The sequence below is a fragment of the Lycium barbarum genome, chromosome 2 (genome assembly GCF_019175385.1).
Source record: "Lycium barbarum isolate Lr01 chromosome 2, ASM1917538v2, whole genome shotgun sequence".
NCBI classification, from domain to species: domain Eukaryota; kingdom Viridiplantae; phylum Streptophyta; class Magnoliopsida; order Solanales; family Solanaceae; genus Lycium; species Lycium barbarum.
The window spans coordinates 96,329,130-96,346,429 of NC_083338.1; the positions used below are offsets into that span (position 1 = coordinate 96,329,130).

General features: G+C 42.5%; 1 protein-coding gene across 1 annotated transcript; it reads right to left on the reverse strand.

Annotated features, from left to right (window-relative positions):
• Window positions 1–2,609: 2,609 nt before the first annotated feature.
• LOC132626671 (CST complex subunit TEN1) lies at window positions 2,610–6,881 on the reverse strand. Its single transcript, XM_060341619.1, has 5 exons — window positions 6,727–6,881; window positions 6,417–6,634; window positions 5,014–5,152; window positions 4,384–4,534; window positions 2,610–3,434 (listed from the first exon to the last, which is right to left on the reverse strand). Exons 3-5 carry the CDS (start codon window positions 5,109–5,111, stop codon window positions 3,333–3,335), a joined length of 351 nt encoding a protein of 116 aa, XP_060197602.1. The 5' UTR covers window positions 5,112–5,152; window positions 6,417–6,634; window positions 6,727–6,881; the 3' UTR covers window positions 2,610–3,332.
• Window positions 6,882–17,300: the final 10,419 nt, after the last annotated feature.

Consider the following 17,300-nt stretch of genomic DNA (forward strand, 5'->3'; position numbering starts at 1 on the left):
TCTGACACCCGTATCGTTGTTAGCGCAAATGGCGAAACGGTCTGACGACGCGTGGCAGCTCCATAACTGATTGTCCAGACCAAAAATCGGATATGCTTATTTAGGGTCGGATCTGACTTGTCCGGGAAAACACCCTCGATGCTGAGGCAAGGTCGATCGTGCTCGTGCCCATTCTGAACTATCTCTTACTCCGTTCTTATCGGACACAAGCTGGTCCGATTTTCATCGTATACATGTATAAATCATGTGAATGGTAAGTGATAACATTATTGATTCTCCTGCAGAACTAAAAGAAGTTACCCTAATTCGAGGGGTTCGGGGATGAGTGGCTTGGCTAGAGCCCTATTTAGGAGCCCTAGCCATGCCAGTTCTACTATCTTCCTAAACAAAATGCAAGTGTTATATTCAAGGTAAGAAGAAAAGCAGCAGCCTTATTATATACTACTATTATTTCTGCACGCCCAACTGTTTCAACATCTGTAAATGCTATTCAACTCCTCAACTGGATTTGGCTTTGCCCAGATATCACCAGCTAAATTACGATGAGTAGCTAAATTAATTTATTCATTTTATTTTTTTGCGGGACAATGTGAACTTACCAATCAAATCAAAGTCTAGCTGAATGAAGAAACCTATTTCAGTGTTTGGATCTGAATTTGGGAGCATGGGGTTTATTTTTGAAGAATTTATGTTGGGTTTGTATTTTAAGAAAAAAAAAAGTATCAGAAAAATAGAGTCCGGAACTTTTTTAACCCAAAAAATAACTTTTGGAACGAAACTAACCTTTTAAAAAAAAAAAGAACCAAACTAGGCTTCACGCACAGAATATGTGCGTGAAAGGGCCAAAGTGTAAATGGTCCTTTCACGCACCGAATCTGTGCGTGAAAGGCGTAACAAAAACCCACCAGAAGCCTCTTATTTCTAGCATACTCTTCTCTTTCAATTCCTCCATTTTTACCTTTTTAACACACTTTTGCACTCCCAAAACATGTCTCAAAGTTCCAAAACTTCAAAGTTTACTATACAACCCGATATTTGTGAATGCGGTTATTACTGTAAACTAAAAACATCAAAGACCTAAGACAATCTGGGTCGTCATTTTTGGCGTTGTAAAGTGCCCGAAGTAAGTGTTTTTACACTTTTTAGTATTTTTTTGTTTCATGTTATCCACATATTTTACTTTAAAAAACTAATTTTCTTGTAATGTTTATAGGATATGGGCGGTTGCAAACACTTTCGGTGGGAAGATAGCATTCACGGGGATAAAACGGTGGCGGCGAAGTTTAAAAATTCACTTTTTGATAGAGATACCGCAACTTCACGTATCTCTAGAGATACCCTAAGTTGGACTCGCAATTTAAGCTTGTGGAAGCTAAAGAAAAAATTGAACTTTTGGAGGTCTTGCTCACTGGTTCCGGAAAAAAAAATGAATTTTGCTCAAGGCTAACCTTAGAGACGCTCACGAGAAATAACTTTGAAAGAAAAAAATTAAATTGTGAAAGATTATTTGTGCTATCTTGTTGTTGTTTATTATTTATATGTATTTTGTTTATTAAGTTTAATATTTCTATGGATTATGTTTTTTTACTAGTTGTACCTTTCCCCGTATAACGTAATCCGCACCCTTTATGTACTAATTTATTTGTGTTTCTTTGTTAAATTGTCAATTGTTGAACTTTTTATGTACTATTAACTCTAAGGTGCTTATATAAATTAATAATAGACTTTAACAATAAAAGCATTTAAAAACATGCCAAACTAATTCAAATTGATGACTTCATCATAAAATAAAAATACAAATTAACAGTCTTAGTTTGAAACTTAAATGACCTATAACCTAAGACAGTGAGCCTAAATAAACTCTGATCGTCATCAGAATAGAAGTCCTCAATATCGTTCTCGTGGTCTCTTAACACACATATTTCCGACGTTTTGAAACATGACTAATCTTCAGTCAAAGTACGAAAAAAAACTTAAAGATAACAAGATTCCAAACTTACTTCGAGACACTTTACAACCCCTAAAACGACGATCCAAACAATAATGTATACTTGATGTAATGAGCCGACATTATTTTACGTTAAAAAAAAAAGTTCTATATAAAATATTTATATTCCAGTATTTTGAAATGTGACTAATCTTCGGTCAAAGTGCGGAAAAAAGCTTAATTTTGAGTTTGATTTCCAAAGAACAAAGATTGGGGTCAGGAAAAGAGGATTTCATGCACAGATTCTGTGCGTGAAGCCTAGTTTGATTTTTTTTTTTTAAAGGGTTAGTTTGATTCCAAACGTTATTTTTTGGGTTAAAAAAGTTCCGGACTCCAAAAAAATAATATGAACACGTGCTTCGACATGGGTACAGTTAATAGTTTAAAACCAACTTAACATACCTAGATATTAAATTCACCTATGTTTACAACCAAGAATAACTTGATTTAACAAAATACAAGAAAAGGATCACTTTTTGTCAAAAAGAAAAATAAAATATTCAGGGTCCAACAATTTTTGAAAGAACTGAGGGGCCAAAAAGAAAGGAGGACAAAGGTGTAGAGAGTTCTCCATTTTGCTGGTTTTGCTGATGGAGACATGTTTTTGGAAACACCCTGTCGGTCCTCAAAAATATATAGTACCCTCTTATCTCCCATACTATGTCACTAGTTATACAGTAACAAAAACAGATCCAGAAGTTGCAAATAGACAACTGATACTATACTACTTCCAACATCACCATTGGAAATGCCTTTCAACAAGAGATAAAAAGAAGACTGCATTTTGCAAATTGTATAAGAATGCCTTTCAGGAACACATTTTCTAGCTGTGCAACATCATGCTGTATGACTACTAGCCCGGCATAATCTTAAAGAGTAAATCCCATGAATATGACAAGAATGCCCTTTACTATGTTTCCAAAATGGTATCTAGCTACTTACTCTTGGTAAATTTTCAATGATAATTCCTTCAGTAAGGGGTGTAACTATTCAACGACCAGCTTGAAAATCTCTCAAGAGCTGCAGAGATTGACGATAGAGATTGAGATCCATTCCATCTACATTTCGTCCAACTCGTGCCTTCAGAATTGCCTGAAATCAGAAATCAATGTGCTGAAATTTTGTATCACACGTCACAAATAACAATCTTAGCCACAATAGCTAATGCTCCTCTTACGGCTTAAGGGCAAAAGACAACAACTAATCAGCTTATATAAATAGACACTAAAACAACAGTGTTATAGTTATCTAATTGTCAAGTCATATTCTATAATTTTCATTTTTTTTTTTTTTAATGACTGAGAAATCCATCTGCCGCATCCCTCAAAACTAGGGGATGAACTATTCAACGACCAGCTTGAAAATCTCTCAAGAGCTGCAGAGATTGACGATAGAGATTGAGATCCATTCCATCTACATTTCGTCCAACTCGTGCCTTCAGAATTGCCTGAAATCAGAAATCAATGTGCTGAAATTTTGTATCACACGTCACAAATAACAATCTTAGCCACAATAGCTAATGCTCCTCTTACGGCTTAAGGGCAAAAGACAACAACTAATCAGCTTATATAAATAGACACTAAAACAACAGTGTTATAGTTATCTAATTGTCAAGTCATATTCTATAATTTTCGTTTTTTTTTTTTTTTTTTAATGACCGAGAAATCCATCTGCCGCATCCCTCAAAACTAGGGGATGATGCCCCCCCCCCCCCCCCCCCCCACAACACACACACACACCCTTCTCCACTTAAATAATGGACTTAGTCGCTTGTCGTAGTGCTCGAACCTGTGACCTAAAACACAAGTCCCTCAACCTTTAACTATTTTCTCAGTGCATCAGAAAGATCATGTAATTGCAACATTTACTTCACATTTTGTATTCCTTTTTCCGGGATTGGAAGTGGGTAGTAACCAGTGTTGTCAAAGGCGCGCTTAAGCCCTGAAGCGAGGCTCAAAACATGTTGAGCGCTTTGCCTTGCTTTATGTGCGCTTCAGTGTTATCATCAAGGCTCTAAGACAACTTTTCCTTGCCCGTGAGCCTTTCTTGAAGACGTGACACTAGATAATTGATATTTCACTTTATCGTAATGTTTTTACAATTTCTTTATCCATATATTTGTTATTCATGCTTATTATTATTAGTCTTGGACTAAACATATATATTTGTATTTTTGCACCATTGCGCCTTTTTTCATTAAAGCCCATGCTTTATTTGCGCTTTGCGCTTAAAGCCCCAGGCTGACCTTAGAGCTTTTTTGAGCTTTTCGCTTTTGATAACACTGGTAGTAACTAGAAATTAGAATGGGTAATATGAAGACCAGAGCAAGGCATATATGCAGACCATAAGCAAGTAAAGCGGCTTCTGCTTCAAAATGAATAATCAAGTTGTCATACCTCCTGATCAGGTTCAAGAAGCAATTCCCCAATAAACTGGAAGATGGAACCAATGCGAAGATTGAGATTCAAGTGCTGTGTGTCAACTTTTAATGATGCATTTCTATCAACGATCACAGCAATAGCAGTCTCCACATCATAATCTTGGAGCCTACAGGGAACACAAAGAATAGTCAAGCCTTGAGTTTCTATTAGCTTCCTTATGCTTGACGAGCAAAACCAAAGTATGATTTATGCACATGCATTTCATTTGTAACAACGTTTTTGCGTATAAGTTCCATACGTAACAACGATGTAAGAAGATGTTGAAATGGGGTTTGCGTTGTCTCAAAGCTTGTTATGAACAAGCGATACCCTAAATGACCGGACTTAAGAGTAACACTTGACCTGCCTAAAAAATTATGAAGACCGGCATTTCATAATCACAAGAATACCCTACAGATAATATTCTCTTCATTTGTTTTGGACAAAATTTTGCCTGCTCATTATTCTCATGAACAACAACTACTACATAGGCTTGGCAGTTCAGTTGTATTGGTGATTGTAGATAAAAAGACTAAAGCAGATGGCAAAAAGGCAAGGCACAGACTGAAGCATACATTATCAGAAATACTGAAATAGAATACTCACTTTCCAGTTACGCGAAGAGAGATGCCATGCTTAAAGTGTGGCAAAGACGGAGCCAGCTCTTCTAGAGTAACCAAAGCACCAGAAGCTATTGTCGCCATTCAAGCAACTGGAACAAGGAAAACCCAGCTCCTATTCCTTCCTACAAATTGTATCATGTATGATGAACATATAACAAGGATTTCATATTTTGAACCACCCCATTACAGGCTAACCTGAGTAAATATACGTCCCTTTTTTTTTTTTCCAAAAAAGATAAGCACTGACTGGGTGTAATTATATAACTCTAGGTAGTCACAATACTTGGAGTTGACAATGACGTCACAGACCGTATTAGTGCAGGTGGATGAAATGGAAGCTCGCCTTCGGAGTCTTATGTGATAAGAAGGTGCCACAAAAACTTAAAGGCAAGTTCTACAACTATGTTCTATTGAGCGGAGTGTTGGCAAGTCAAGAAATCTCACGTCCAAAAGATAAAGGTGAAGGAAATGAGGATGTTGCAATGGATGTGGGGGCATACTAGGAAAGATAGGATTATATATGAAGTTATCCGGGATAAGGTGTGGGTGGCCTTGGTAGAGACCAAGATGCAGGAGGCAAGGCTGAGATGGTTCGGACATGTGCAACGGAGAGGCACAGAGGCTCCAGTACGGAGGTGTGAGAGGTTGGCTATGGATGGTTTCAGGAGGGGTAGAGTTAGGCCGAAGAAGTATTGGGGAGAAGTGATTAGACAGGACACGACGCAGTTACAACTTACTGAGAACATGACCTTTAGATAGGAGGTTGTGGAGGACACGCATTAGGGTAGAAGGTTGGTAGGTGGTAGAGCCTCATTCCGTGTATCCTTTCATACTATAGGAGTAGTAGGAGCCTTGTACTTTCTTGTCTTTCGATTTCTGTTAATATTTGCTCCTCTCTTGTACTTTGATTATCTTGTTAGTTTGCTACAGTTACTGTTACTTTTCATCATGAGGACTATCGATAGTATTTCGATTTCTGTTACTTTTTGATGCTTACTTTGCTATGCTTTTCTTGAGCCGAGGGTCTTTTGAAAACAGCCTCCCTACCTCTCAAGGTAGGAGTACTCTACCCTCCCTAGACCCTCTTTTGTGGGACTTACACTGGGTATGTTGTTGTCGTAGGTAGTCACAATTCAATACTAAAATCATCATATTATTCTCATTAGATCGAAAGCATTATATCAAATTGAATGAGTAATGTGGCTGAGAGCCAACTCTAAGTAGCCAACCATTCTTTCGAAGTAGCAAATATTCTAGTATTGTTATAACAGAAAATGAATTACAAGAAAAAGCAAAATGGGGGTTCCGAGATATTTCGAAATGGGAATCAATTTGCAAGTACAAAAATGTGAAAGTGGAAAACTGTGGGCGCAGAAAATGGCTAACCTCAATGAGAGGACTGTGATGACGAAATCCGGCACCGCCTAACCTTCCACTTCCACAGGGCTTTTGTTTTCTCCTCTGCTTATAACAAATACTCTATATTTACAATTCCCCCCCCCCCCCCCCCCCAACCACTTTTCTTTTACTGTTCAAGTCACCCACCAATTTTATGCATTCTTTATTTTGCCCACCAAACGTAAAAACCATCTTAAGTTCATAGCCTATCACAGATACAAAAAGAGGAATCAGATTAGATTTTGATTCCACTAACAACTTAACATAGATGAGCAAATAAGATTTCTTGGTCTCTTACCATTTACATAAAAGAAAATAATTTTTTCAGATTCTACGTGTAATAAATGAAGATCTCTTGAAAACTGATCATAAAAATAAATAATTATTTCTCCCGGTGTACAGTTCTGTGACATGGTTACAGGTTACCTATGATTTTAAGTAAGCTATTTCAATTACAAATATTGCTTCATCGCAAAGGAAAAGACGATCTATACTGTGTACAACTTCATTTAATTATTAGGGGTCGTTTGGTTGGAAACAAGTTATACTAGGATAACTTATTCCGGGATTAGTTATTCCATCCTCCTACGGGAATAAAATAACACTACAATTTCGGGATAACTAATTCCGGAATTAGTTATATCGCGATTTTATTCTAACAAAACGTGGGATAAACTCATTTCAAATATAATTTCGGGATTAGTTATCCTTATCCTTCGTACCAAACAAGCCCTTAATCTCATTAAATGTTAAACTTTTATTTTCTTAAATTCAACTTACATATTAAATTCGGATAACTAATATTGCAGTTAAATATAGTGGTGCCATACTCATAAGATAGTATATACCTAAACCTTCGAAGTTTGAGAAATGGGTCAAAATAAATATTAAGCGTGACAATTCAAGTAACAACCTATTCAATTAAGCATGATCTATGATCTTTCTTACTATTATTAAGTGTCGAATAACTCACACTACAATTACCAGTTTATAAGTGATTTAGCGTTAAACAATTCCCAATGTCTCAGGCTCTTAGTGACACGTAAAGTTTGCGTTTAGTATACAATTAATTTAGTATACAATTAATGTAGTTTGGTAAGATTGTTTACCCCGAATCTAAGTAATCAATTAAATTTATGAGTGAGGTATAGGATATGTGGTTGAGCTTTAATCTATTTGGTTGGAAGAAGATATATATGGATCTGCTGTGAGCAAGCGAATAGTAATCGGTGATTTACACTAAATATATGTATTAAATAATAAATGAATATTGTTTGATTAAATAAAGCTAAAGAAGAACACACAAATCCGGACCAATATCAGAGAATGAGAGGGAGAGATTTTATATATTTCGCTATTACAATGTTCTAGATCTGAAAAAGCTAACCCTTCAAAGTAGGGAAATGTCTCCTATTTATAGTTTTGCCTTATGGGCCTTATACAACGTAAAACCCTTTTGAATAAAGAAAACCCTAAAAGGATAAGGTTGGGTCGTACGGTCTGACACCCGTACGATTGGCAGTACAATGTGGCAGAACGATCTTGACGCGTGGCATTTATGCAACGGATCACCCGGACCAACGGCCACGATCAACCGAACTAACGGCCACGATAAACTCGGCTATGGAGAAACCAGACCAAACGATTTCCTTCGCTTTCTTCGGATTAGCCACTTCTAGTGCGATACCTCCGGTCCGAAAGAAAGTCTTCATGCTCGTGCTTGTTTCTTTCTTCCCTCGATTCCCGGTCTCACCGGTCTAGCATAAGTCCGGTTTTTACCGTATACAGATAGTCCCCACACTTTCCGGACCGTAGTTTTACCGGAGTAACGGAAAGTGGATGAATCACGAAACTGGTGGTTCCATAAGCTCGTTATTATCTTTTCATTTTGGCGGGAACAGTTGCACCACGTCCCTCTGTCATCAGCCACGTGTCTCATTCCGAACGGCCAGCTCTGGCAACCGCCGTAACGCACGTCGTTTCAAATCACTTCTCATTAATTGTGGGACACGTGGCATCCCCCGGTTGGCTGGGATCGGTAACCACCTCGGTTCCCATGCCTATATAAAGCCTTCAACCCCTTTACTCCTCCATTTTACTTCTTCACTTCTTCATTTTACTTTTCTTCCACTTCTCCACTTCTAATCATCTTCCATCTCATATTTCTTACTGATTCAACCGTTTTATCCTCTTGATTCACTGCTCATATCGTGTGAAAGAAAACTAACTTCGCCAACTTCTTCATTTGCTGTTTTTGTTTCGAAATTGCTGCTTTGCTTCTTCACTTTGCCATTTCGAATTTTTTCGACTGCTCCTTTACTCCTATTATTTAACTTCTCCCTTTTCGAATTCGCCAATCTCCTTTTCCATAACTTCTAAATGTCTGACAACACCGAAACCACCTCCCATGATGTTCCCTCGGTTTCTTCTCAAGGAACCGAGCCAACTTCTCAACCTAAGGGAAAAATCGCCTTTGTGCCCACTGCTTTGGACATTGTACCGTCCAAACCCAACTATAACAAGGATTTTGAAGTTGAGAAGCCTTCTCTGGTTTCTGATAGAGGGTTTGATGTAAGACGATACCCGTCGTCAATTACCGAGGACAAACTTGATCAAGTCCGGGCTGACTGCGGATGGGATAACCGTCCGGTGCAAGTGTTTGCCCCCGGACCTGATGAATCAATCACCGATCATCGGGAGGGCTTCTTATACGTTTACACATATCCTTTCACACTCAAGCTCTACCCCCCAATGGACCCGGTTATTTTAGATATATGCCGGACATACAATGTAACCCTGGCCCAGATTGGTCTGATTGTCTGGAAGACCGTGGCCTGCCTCCGGCTTTTAGCCAATAACTTGAAAAAGGAGTTCACGCTGGCTCACTTTATCCGGTTATATTCCCCGAGGTTGTTCCGGGGGAGGGGGGTGTAATAAAGCTCGCCAAGCGAAGCCGGAATCCAATCATTTCGAAGATGGACGAAGATAGAGACCGGGGTTGGCTAGAGCGCTACGTCCGGGTGAGGACCGCGGACATTATTCCGGCCAACTATATGCCCTTTCCGGAGAGGTGGAACGATAATCGTAAGTGTCTCAGTTCTTTTAATAGTTACTTCTGAATGCTTTGTCAAACACTAGTCCTTTCACATTCTCACTACTTGTCCCCTTCTTTATACCAGTCGTGGCATGGATACCTCCGGCTGTCCGGAACATGAACGAATGGGTTGGTGCTCTCCTTAGACAACACACCCATGAAGCACGGACATGGGGACTCCTGTCGGGTGGCCGATTGGTTGCTTAAAACCACGGTAATACTTTGCTTCGATCGGTATTCATTGCATTTTATACCTTTCCCTTTTTGTAACATCTTCGGCATTCAGGTTTACCCAAGGGCTCGGTGGACCCAAGACCGGAGCCAGCTGCTGAACCCGCTGTGTCGGCACCCGAATTTGATTCAGCGGGTACATCCCGTATTATTGATGCCGCCAACAAGAGAAAAAGCCCTCGGACAAAGGGCAGAAACTGAAAACGAGGGCGAGGAGCGTCGTTCGGACTCTAAGAGATGAGACAGAGCCCGATTTCCTCGTTCGGAGGATCGGTGTGACCCCTTCCATTGCTTCTATTCCGGAGGAGGGTACCACTATTTCATCACTTCCTTCAGCCGGGGAAGGACCGTCAGCTTCGGCATTGCACACAGGTAGGGAAGAAGTTCATTACCCGACTTCTCTAAGGTCGATTGAATTTGATGATATTTCAGGTGATGCTTCATCTGAGGAAACCCCCCTGCAAAGGACCAGAAGGTCCGGGCATGCACCATCTGCCGAAGCCGATTAGAGGGCTGAGCCGGTCCCCAAGACCGAAGTTCCAGTGGATGTTGGTCCACTGCCCGACTATGAGACTACTGCAACTTCCGAGATCCCTGCCTCTACCGAGGCTGCTGAGGCCCCTCCGAGTTCTCCAACTCCAGCTTTAAGATCGGATAATTTTGATGACATGTTCTCGGATACTCCTCCTGCTACGGGGGAAGCTGCCGGTTTTGGACATCTCCCTATCCCTCAAGTCACGAGGGCTGCTAGCCGGTCCACCGAGACTGGGGCTAGGGATAGCCTGGTGCGCATCTTCTCTGCCCCAAGTGTGGAACCTAGGAGGACAAGATCGGCCGTGATCATAGTCCCCGAGGACTGCAGCTTTTTATCTCGTTCGGTGGGAGTAGCAAGCTACCTGAGGCCCCTCGTCTCGGACTCGGACAAACGGAAGATGAACGGGGTCCCCTGGCAGAGTCTCATTAACGAGGGCATGCACGCGGGCAATCGAGTAAGTTTATCAGCTACCCTTGCATAATTCATTGGGAATTTTAGTTTCTCGTTTATCCGAGTTTTAACTTCTTGTTTCTTTTACAGAGTGTGGTGCTTGTTAATGAAGCCTCCATCCGCGCTCAGCAAGAAGTTGACGATCTTAAGGGCCAGCTGGATGCCCAAGGTCGAGAAACGGAGAAGTTCCAGCACCTTTTGCGGGTGAAGGAGGATGAGTTGAACCGAGCTGTTGCCTTTTCCAACCTTCAACCCGACCTCAACGCGGCGAAAGCCGAAAACCTTCGATTAAAAAATGAGTTGGCCGAGATGGTCGAGAAGAACCGGCTTCTAGAAGCGGACAAGGTCGACCTTAGGCAAGACAACGCTCGTTTTTCTTCGAGGCTTGGTGAGCTCGAAACCACTATCTCTCAACTCCGGGGGGAGATTGACTCGGTCAAGTCTCATGCCGTGAACATGGCCGAGAGGCATCGGCTACTTGAATCTGAGAGTGCTAAGTACAAGGAGAGGATGAGGGTGTTCGAGCAAAAAGCCGAAGACAGGGGCCGGATATGTAACGAGCTGAAAACCGAACTCGAGGAGACGGCCGAGGCTAATGACCTTCTCAAGGCCGAGCTCGAGTCGGCCACTCAAATCAAAGAGTCTTTGATGAAGAGCGGGATGAACTAGTGGGAAAGCTAGCCCAGGCTGAGGCCGATTTGGCAGAAGCCCTTAGGAGTGTGGAGGTTGCCGAGGCTCATACCACGATTGCGGTGGAGTATGAACCGTGGAAGTCTCAGAGGGTCACCCTTGAGCAAGCCGGGCGTGGCTTTGCGGATCTCCCGGCCCTGATACTCGAAGCTAAAAGGGTCGAGGAAGAAGCTAAGAGAGCCCTCGATACTAACTCCGAAGATTCCGAGCGGACAGTGTCCAAACATTCCGGATCCAGCCATACCGGATAGACCAGGGCCTGTATTTAGCCTTTATTTTGTTTTTTGCCTTTGGGTTGATTTTTGTTTTTCGACTTCGTAGGGGTTTCTGGTGTAAAAAACCTTATATAAATGGAACATGCACTTTTCTTGATTTTCTTTATTCTTTTGCTTGAATGTTTGTTATGATTTTTTCCCGAATTGTCGGTCTGTTTTGAGGACAAGCAGAGACTCGGAGTCATTATTTCGGACTGTGCCTGAATATTGGCTTTTCTCTTCATCCGGTATGTTTTGTCCGGGAATTTGATCAAGTTGTTTGCCCATGGGACTTATCTAATACTTTGTGAATACAGACGTCTTCGAATCACGTTAGGCATTTTTTAGGGCTGATATTTTTCGACTATTCACTTGTCATAGATTAGGTTCAGATACTTGAATCCCAGCCTTAGCAAATTCTGATAGTAGCAGTCCCCATTTGAGGGTGTTAAAGCTTTTGGCTCGGTTCATTGTGACCTTGTTGCCTTTGAAGAATTTCGACTGTAGTGCCCGGAATAGGGTATATGAAGAAAGTGATGTCGAAATACGGCGGTAATCGCCGGGGTAGGGTGTTTTCACCAAGAAGACATATCCGAAATACAATAATCCCATCTTTCGGTAATCTTTGTATTGCAAGTATTTGTATGTACATGATATGAGAATTTTTTACGTTTCCTTCTGTTTTTTGCCGCAGCAAATACTAAATAGACACGATTCATTCTCATCGTTTGGTCCTTACATCGAAACCTAATATAAAAGGTCCGGTTTTGGTTTTGCCGTAGCAAATACTAAGTGGACACGATTCATTCTGATCGTTTGGTCCTTACATCGAAACCTAATACAGAAGGTCCAGTTTTGGTTTGTTGAGCTCCTCCGTTTTCGACTAACCGGGGTAAACCTCGATGTGGGTATAATAGTCCCCTAGTGCTTATCCGAGTTGCAAGATGGGGTAAGTACTATCAAGTCCCCATTCGTAGGGTGTGGCCCCGAGTTTCCAGGCGTTTGTCCTCGTCTTTATCAAGTAACATGTTGTACTTTTTGCCTCATTAAAAACCTTGTCGGAAAACCCATTTTGGGACAAAATCGTACTAAGGAAAAGAGTGTAACGCGTGTTTTCAGACCTAGCTCCTAACTTTATCTGGTACTTAACTTCCTGCAAAAAATAAAAGGTTAATAAATAAACACGAGGTGTATATACCTTAGCAGTAGTATCTCTTCAAATGAGCCACATTCCAGTTATTGCGCAACCGCTGCCCGTCCATGGATTCCAGCTGATACGATCCTTTTCCTGTTACCTCGGTTATCCTGTACGGCCCTTCCCAGTTCGGACCCAATTTTCCATCATTGGGATTCTTAGCATTTGAGGTAACTTTCCGAAGCACCAAGTCCCCAACTTGGAAATGTCAAAAATTAGCCCTCCGGTTGTAGTACCTTTCCATTCTCTGCTTCTGGCTGCAATACGGACCAACGCGTTTTCGCGAAGTTCATTCGTGAGATCGAGTTTTACGGCCATGGCCTCCTCATTTGACTCCTCGGTAGTGTACCTGAACCGGAGGCTCGGTTCACCAACTTCTATGGGAATGAGGGCTTCGGCCTCGTAGACCAACGAAAAAGGTGTTTCTCCTGTGCTCGATTTCGATGTGGTTATGTAAGCCCACAATACCTCCGGAAGTACTTCCCTCCAGTGATGCTTTGACGTCTCAATCCTTTTCCTCAGATTTTGAATTATTGTTTTATTCGTGGATTCCGCCTGTCCGTTCGCACACGGGTGATATGGAGTTGATACGATTTTCTTGATCTTCAACCCTTCAAGGAAATCATTGACTTTGCCGCCAACGAACTGAGGACCATTATCACAAGTTATCTCGGCCGGGATGCCGAAACGACAAATAATGTGGTCCCATATGAAGTCAATAACTTTCTTCTCTCTAATTTTTTCGAAGGCCTACGCTTCAACCCATTTGGAGAAATAGTCAGTCATAAACAAAATAAAACGGGCCTTACCTGGTGCCACAGCAATGGACCAACAATGTCCATTCCCCACTTCATGAAGGGCCAAGGTAACATCACCGAATACAGCAACTCCCCGGGCTGATGAATCATCGGGGCATGTTTTTGACACCCGTCATATTTCCGGACAAAATTCTTCGAATCTTCCTCCATCCAGTTCCAGTAGTAATCGGCTCTGATAATTTTTCGGACCAAGGCTTCAACACCGGAGTGATTGCCGCAGGTCCCCTCGTGCACTTCTCTCATCACATACTCGATTTCTCCGGGACCCAAACACTTTCCAGGGGTCCGAAGAAAGACCGTCGATACAATTGGCCGTCTACCAAGCAGAAACGCGCAGCTTTTGTCCTTAGTGACTGTGATTCTTTTGGGTCACTCGAAAGCTTTCCATCTCGCAAGTAGTCGATGTACTTGTTGCGCCAATCCCAAGTTAAACCTATTGTGTTTATTTCAGCATGTCCGTTTTTTATCGCTGAATTCATCAAGTGCACCATAGTCCCGGGGTTGATTTCTTCCCCTTCGACTGAAGATCCCAAATTGGCCAATGCATCGGCTTCGCTGTTCTGCTCCCTCGGTACATGCTGCATGGTCCATTCTTTAAACCGGTGTAGTATCACTTGGATTTTTTCCAGATACCTTTGCATCCGTTCGTCCTTGACCTCGAAGACGCCATTCACCTGGTTAACGACCAAGAGAGAATCGCACTTTGCTTCAATTATTTCGGCCCCCATACTCCGGGCTAATTCCAAACCTGCAATCATAGCCTCATACTCGGCTTCATTGTTAGTCAAGTTAACAGTTCTAATGGATTGTCGAACGGCGTCCCCGGCGGGGGTTCTAAGGACAATTCCTAGCCCGGAACCTTTAAGGTTTGAGGCCCCCTTCGTGTGCAGCGACCAAATACTCGGAGCCTTCCCCGAGGTTAGCAGAAGTTCTTTCTCAACCTCAGGGACCATAGCTGTGGTAAAGTCCGCCACAAAATCGGCCAAGATCTGGGACTTGATGGTCGTTCGAGGCTTGTATTCGATATCATATCTGCTAATCTCTACGGCCCATTTAGTTAGTCTACCCGATAATTCTGGTTTATGCATGATGTTTTTTAGGGGGTAAGTAGTAACTACACATATCGGAAGGCATTGAAAATAAGGCTTGAGCTTTCTAGAAGCACTTACCAATGCCAATGCCAGCTTTTCCAAGTGGGGATAACGGGTCTCCGCATCCCCTAAAGTTCTACTCACATAATATATAGGGAATTGCGTACCTGATTCTTCTCGGACCAAAACACCACTTACCGCTACCTCGGAGACGGCAAGGTAGAGAAAAAGCCGATCGTCCGCTTTCGGTGTGTGCAGTAGCGGCGGGCTGGACAAGTACCTTTTCAATTCTTGCAAAGCTCTTTGACACTCCGGTGTCCAAACGAAGTCATTTTTCTTCCTTAGTAGGGAGAAAAAGCGGTGACTCTTATCGGAGGACCTCGATATGAAGTGACTCAGTGCCGCTATCCTTCCGGTGAGCCTCTGCATTTCTTTGACGTTATTCACCACCTCGATATCCTCGATGGCTTTGATCTTATCCAGGTTGATTTCAATCCCCCGGTTTGACACCATGAAACCCAAAAATTTACCAGAACGGACACCGAAGGCACATTTTTCCGGGTTAAGCTTTATGTTGTACTTGCGGAGTACATCGAAGGTTTCCTGCAAATGCTTTAAATAGTTCTCTGTTTCCAGGGACTTGACCATCATGTCGTCAATATAAACTTCTATTGTTTTCCCTATTTGTTCTTCGACCATTCCGTTAACTAGGCGTTGGTAAGTTGCACCAACATTTTTTAATCCGAAAGGCATGACGTTATAACAGTAAGTACCATACCGGGTAATAAAGGATGTTTTCTCTTGATCCTACGGGTGCATACGGATTTGGTTATACCCGGAGTAGGCATCGAGAAAACTTAACATCTCATGCCCGGCCGTCGCATCGATCATTCTATCGATGTGAGGCAACGGAAATGAATCCTTCGGATATGTTTTGTTTAGATCCTTATAATCAACGCACATTCGAAATTTATTACCTTTTTTCGGCACCACTACTACGGTAGCTAGCCAGTCCGGGTACTTTACCTCCCGGATAGAACTAATTTTCAAAAGCTTCGTTACCTCATCCTTTACGAAGGCGTGTTTTGCCTCTGCCATGGGCCTTCTCTTCTGCTTCACCGGGGGAAACCTCCCGTCTAGGCTGAGCTTGTGAGTTGTTACTTCCGGTGGCACACCTGTCATATCTATATGGGACCATGTGAAGCAATCGGTATTAGCTCGAAGAAATTTAATTAACTTGTTCCTGAGCTCCGAGGTTAACCCCGTGCCCAGGTATACCTTTCTGTCTGGTAGACATTCAGACAAGGTGATTTGCTCCAACTCCTCTACTGTTGACTTGGTTGCATCCGAGTCATCCGGTAAGACGAATGATCTGGGTACACCGAAATCGTCCTCTTCATACCCCGGATCCAACCCCTTCTTTTCCGTTGTCGAACCCGTGTACTTTAGTTGCTATTTGGTGTCCTTGCCCCCGGTTGAATCATCTTCCTTTCGATTCGATTTTTTGGGAAGAGGTGTCGCTTCCTCGACCGCGAACATCTCCCTTGCAGCGGGCTGTTCACCTCGGATGGTTTTTATCCCCTCCGGTGTCGGGAATTTCAGCAGCTGATATAATGTCGACGGCACGGCCCTCATGCTATGTATCCAAGGTCTACCCAACAATGCATTATACTTCATATCTCCTACGATTACATAGAACACTGTTTGCTGGATAGTGCCATCAATGGTCACCGGCAAAGAGATCTCCCCCTTCGTGGTTGCGCTCGCCATGTTGAACCCGCTGAGCACCCGGGCTACCGGTACGATTTGATCGAGTAGCCTTAGCTGTTCGACCACTCTCCACCGGATGATGTTGGTCGAGCTACCTGGGTCAATCAAAATACGTTTAACTTGTGATTTAAAAATAAGTATAGAAATTACCAATGCATCATTGTGCGATTGAATGATGCCTTCTGCATCCTCGTTGTTGAAAGAGATGGAACCCTCGGGTAAGTAATCCCGATTGCGCTTCTCACGCACAATAGAAACCTTCGTCTGTTTCATCACCGGCCCTCGTGGGGTATCGGTACCCCCGATTATCATGTTGATTATATGCTGAGGTTCTACTGGTTCGGCCCGATTATGCGATTCCTTTACCTTGTAGTGACCTTTAGCTCGTTCACTTAGCGATTCTCAGAGATGGCCATTCTTCAGTAACCGAGCCACCTCCTCTCTTAGTTGGCGACAGTCCTCAGTTCTGTGTCCATGGGTTCCATGATATTCACACATCACGCTCGAGTCCCGTTGGCCCGGGTCTGACCTTAGTGGCCCGGGTCTGACCTTAGTGGTCTCGATCATCTTGAAGTTGTACTCTGATATCCTCGGCAAGTCTTTGTTGCTGGCCGAGCTTCCGGCATCGCTCCTAAATGAGAGACCTCGACTGTTCGACGGGCGCTCGGCCCGTTTATCACTCCGACCGGAGAATTGACTCGGGCCAACCCTAGATTTCTCCAACCTGAAACTTGGCCTTTCCGA